The 3,346-nt window shown below is 49.0% G+C and overlaps 1 protein-coding gene across 1 annotated transcript; it reads left to right on the top strand.

Moving 5' to 3' along the window:
* The first annotated feature begins 1,171 nt into the window (after nucleotides 1–1,171).
* On the top strand, nucleotides 1,172–1,958 carry LOC123439312. The gene has a single exon (XM_045116047.1). The coding sequence runs from the start codon at nucleotides 1,255–1,257 to the stop codon at nucleotides 1,852–1,854; it is 600 nt and encodes a 199-aa protein (XP_044971982.1). The 5' UTR covers nucleotides 1,172–1,254; the 3' UTR covers nucleotides 1,855–1,958.
* The last annotated feature ends 1,388 nt before the right edge of the window (nucleotides 1,959–3,346 follow it).

The raw sequence follows: 3,346 nt of genomic DNA, 5'->3' as shown, positions 1-3,346 counted from the left end.
TCGCGACGGAACAGAGATTTGCGACGCGGCAAAGTGTTTTTAGGGCTCCCTCTGATTGTTTTTGAATATTGGAGATTATATAGACGTGGAATTAGGTCGGATGAAGTTGCGTGGGAATCACAAGCTCAGCTGGGGTGTGCCATGTGGGCTCGTGGCTCTCCGATAATTCTTCTTGCCTCCTCCAGAACCTTCTAGGGCCCTTCTGTACCACAAAATATCACCGTAAAGTTTCATTCTGTTTAGACTTTGTTTGGTATTAATTTAAAAAAAAATAAAAAACCAGCATAAAACATGAACTGACACTGGACACTACGTTAATAGGTTAGTTTTCAGAAATAATATAAAATGGCCTCTAAAGTATATAAGACTGATACAAAAATAGCACAAAACACTAAAAGATTACAGATATATTGAAGATGTATAAAATACCTAGGAGAAAGGCCATGCATGAGGCAATCTTCCAAACACCACATACGATACACGCATTTACCACTTAATTCATGACCGACTTGGATGTAGTTCAGGTCACTAAATCTACACACCCTGTAAAATGACGAGTTCAAATACAACTGTTCAGATGCCGAGGGCACCTCCAGCAAGCTAAGCCAAGATACATGTTGCTGCTGGAGCGCGGACACAAAAAGGGGGTACGGCAGTGTGAACCTGTCGGGAAAACCATGGTGTTTTTATGGACAGTTCAGCTCTAGTCATTGGAGGAATCTGCGACGTAGCTACACTCGATGTTGTTGCATGCCGCAAGGCAGTTGCTTTGGCGGAAGATCTTCGCCTTCAAGTTTGTAACCCACATTCGGTGGAGTTTTTGTAATAAAATGGCTTTTCCATAAAAATAAAATAAAATTGAAGCACTCATTTAATGCTTAAGATAATCCTGAGATCCTCCATGATTCGCTTCCCTATGAACTGTGATTAGTCAATTGATCTACTTCCTTCCTTCTTAAATTGCAGTATAAGGTTTCCTTTTAAGATTCTCATTTAATGCTTAAGATAGGGCGTATTATCCTGAGATCTTCCGTGATTCTCTTCTTATGAAATGTGATCGCATATAGTACAAAAGTTTGAGATATACGCTTACTAGGTAATGTATTTATGGAGCATATCTCAAATGATCTGATCGAACCTTATGGATTTATTTTCTTTTATTTATGATATGGTACACCGCCTGTAAAGATTAAACCAATAAGAAGAGACAGAGGACCGAGGGAGGGAGAGACCGAGAGACAATACGCCACCACCATGGCTGTGGGCACATCCTCTTCGATGCTCGGGAACGCTCTCCTCTTCCTCCTCGTCCTCTCCTCGGCCACCGATGTTCATGGTGAGTCAAGCTCCACCGCCGCGACTACTTCCCCGCTGGACTACCTCTGCGGCCTCGTCGGCGCCTGGTACGTCACGCCGGATCTCTGCGTGTCTGTGCTCTGCGTCGACCCCTCCTGCCACTCTGCACGAGGCTGGCCAGAGCTTGCGGTGCTCGCCACCAGGCTGACGGTGGCCAACGCCACGGTAACCAAGGCCAGCATCCAGTCTGCGCTCGCCCACGCCAAGGACGCCAAGGTCAGGAAGGTCATGCAGTCGTGCCTGCAGCTCTACGCCGGCGCGGTCCCTCGGCTGCAGTGGGCGGCGCGGTCGGTGGCTGCAAGGCGATACAACGGCGTTCCAGAGGTGCTACGGGCAGCCTATATGGACGTCGCAAATGAGTGCGCCAGCTTAGCCGGCCAGGTGAAGCTTCCCAAGGAGAACGACGAGTTCTTCATGATGGCGTACGTCGCGGATGCCGTCGTCGAGTTGGTGCAGCCTTATGGAATTCATTTATTAACCCGCTCTTCCCCTCCATAAAATGTTGTAAGATAAAGACATTGCCCAACCTGTAACTTTAAAATGTTGTATTGTGGGTTTATGAGTCTTAGATTCAAGTAATCGGGCGTTGCTTGCTCCCTTCAGTTGTTGTTGTGGGTATATAGATAGACTGCGTTCGGTAGTTGTTGGTGGTTTTGCTCGACCGAAACGACCGCCCGCATGGGGTCTCAAGCAAGCCACGACTTTACTAGTGTTTCACGTCTTTCCATAATAATAAAACAACTACTGCCGTACGTCGTGATTAAATTTACAGAAACACCCCTTACGTTTCTGGTATTCAACTCGCTGTCCTGTTTTAAGTGGATGTGTGAGAAAACGATTCATGTTTGCAAAAACGCCCCTGCATTCGTGAACATTCAGTCCTCGATCCTTTCTTCTATCTTATCCACCAGAGGGAGTGTGGCGCGGACGGGGCGGCGGCAAACGTGGTGCTGGTAGCCGCGGGGGAGGAAGCAAAGGCATGACGCGCGGGGCTCCCGATCCTCTCTGTGTACATGGTGTTGATCACCGGCTGGGAGGAAGCGGAGGCGAGGCGCGCGGGGCTCCCGCTCCTCTATGTGTGCGTCTGGCGCGGACATGGTGCTGGTTGTCGTTGCGGAGGAAACGGAGGACGCCCTTGCTCCGGTATGGGAGGACCGGGAGGACGAGAAGGCGGACTCAATGGCAAATTTTGAATAGCGGGCTATAGCGGCGCTATAGCGCAGCTATAGCGTTTTTTGCCCTTCCAGCTACAGCTAGGTGATTTTAAGCCCCGATGGAAAAAGCCGCCAATAGCGTCGCTAATTGTCGTTAGCGCTGTAAAAATTTAGCGTTAGCGCTTTTTTTCCCGCTGGGCCGGTGCAAAGGTTCAGCCCAAATCCAATTCACGGCACCCCCACACGTTTTTACCCTAAACCTATCCCCACACCACCACACTCCCACCCCGTATTCCTTTCCTCCCCCCCAAAAAAGTGCTATGGAGGCTGGCGGCGGCGGCGGCGGCGACGGCGACAACTACGCAGCGATGGCGACGTCTCGTTGACTCCCCCTCCATCGGCCACACTCCCTGTGCTGGTGACATCCCATGTGCTGGCGAAGCCCTCCTTGCAGGGACGCCTGCTTCTCCTAGCGGCCGCCCTCGACGCCTCCTTCTCCGATGACCCTTTCCCAGTGACGCCCCCTCTCCAGCCATCTTCTCCTAGCCTACAATGAGTCAGCAGACCCCATCGACAGGCAAGTTTTGTCCTCAGATTTACAAGTTTTGTAGCATGATATGGATGTATGATTTGATCCAGCTGCTTCATTGTAATGGGATCTTTGTTATATGCAAAGTATTTGTTATATGTGTGCTTGCTCGCTTGGTGTAACTGAAATTTCTGAATATCTGAACTTGGAATAACAGGTATGTACATGCTTATTTGCTTGCTGTAACTGAAATTTCTGAATATCATGAAGACTAAGATATGTGCATGCTTATTTGCTTGCTGTCACT

Source organism: Hordeum vulgare, chromosome 3H, assembly GCF_904849725.1.
Source record: "Hordeum vulgare subsp. vulgare chromosome 3H, MorexV3_pseudomolecules_assembly, whole genome shotgun sequence".
Lineage (NCBI taxonomy): Eukaryota > Viridiplantae > Streptophyta > Magnoliopsida > Poales > Poaceae > Hordeum > Hordeum vulgare.
The sequence above is the reverse complement of the archived record's forward strand: the minus strand, read 5'-3'. Positions and strand labels throughout refer to the sequence as shown.

What these genes read in the sequence shown, in the direction of transcription:
- LOC123439312 (XM_045116047.1), top strand. Translation starts at nt 1,255, where the DNA reads ATGGCTGTGGGCACATCCTCTTCGATGCTCGGGAACGCTCTCCTCTTC.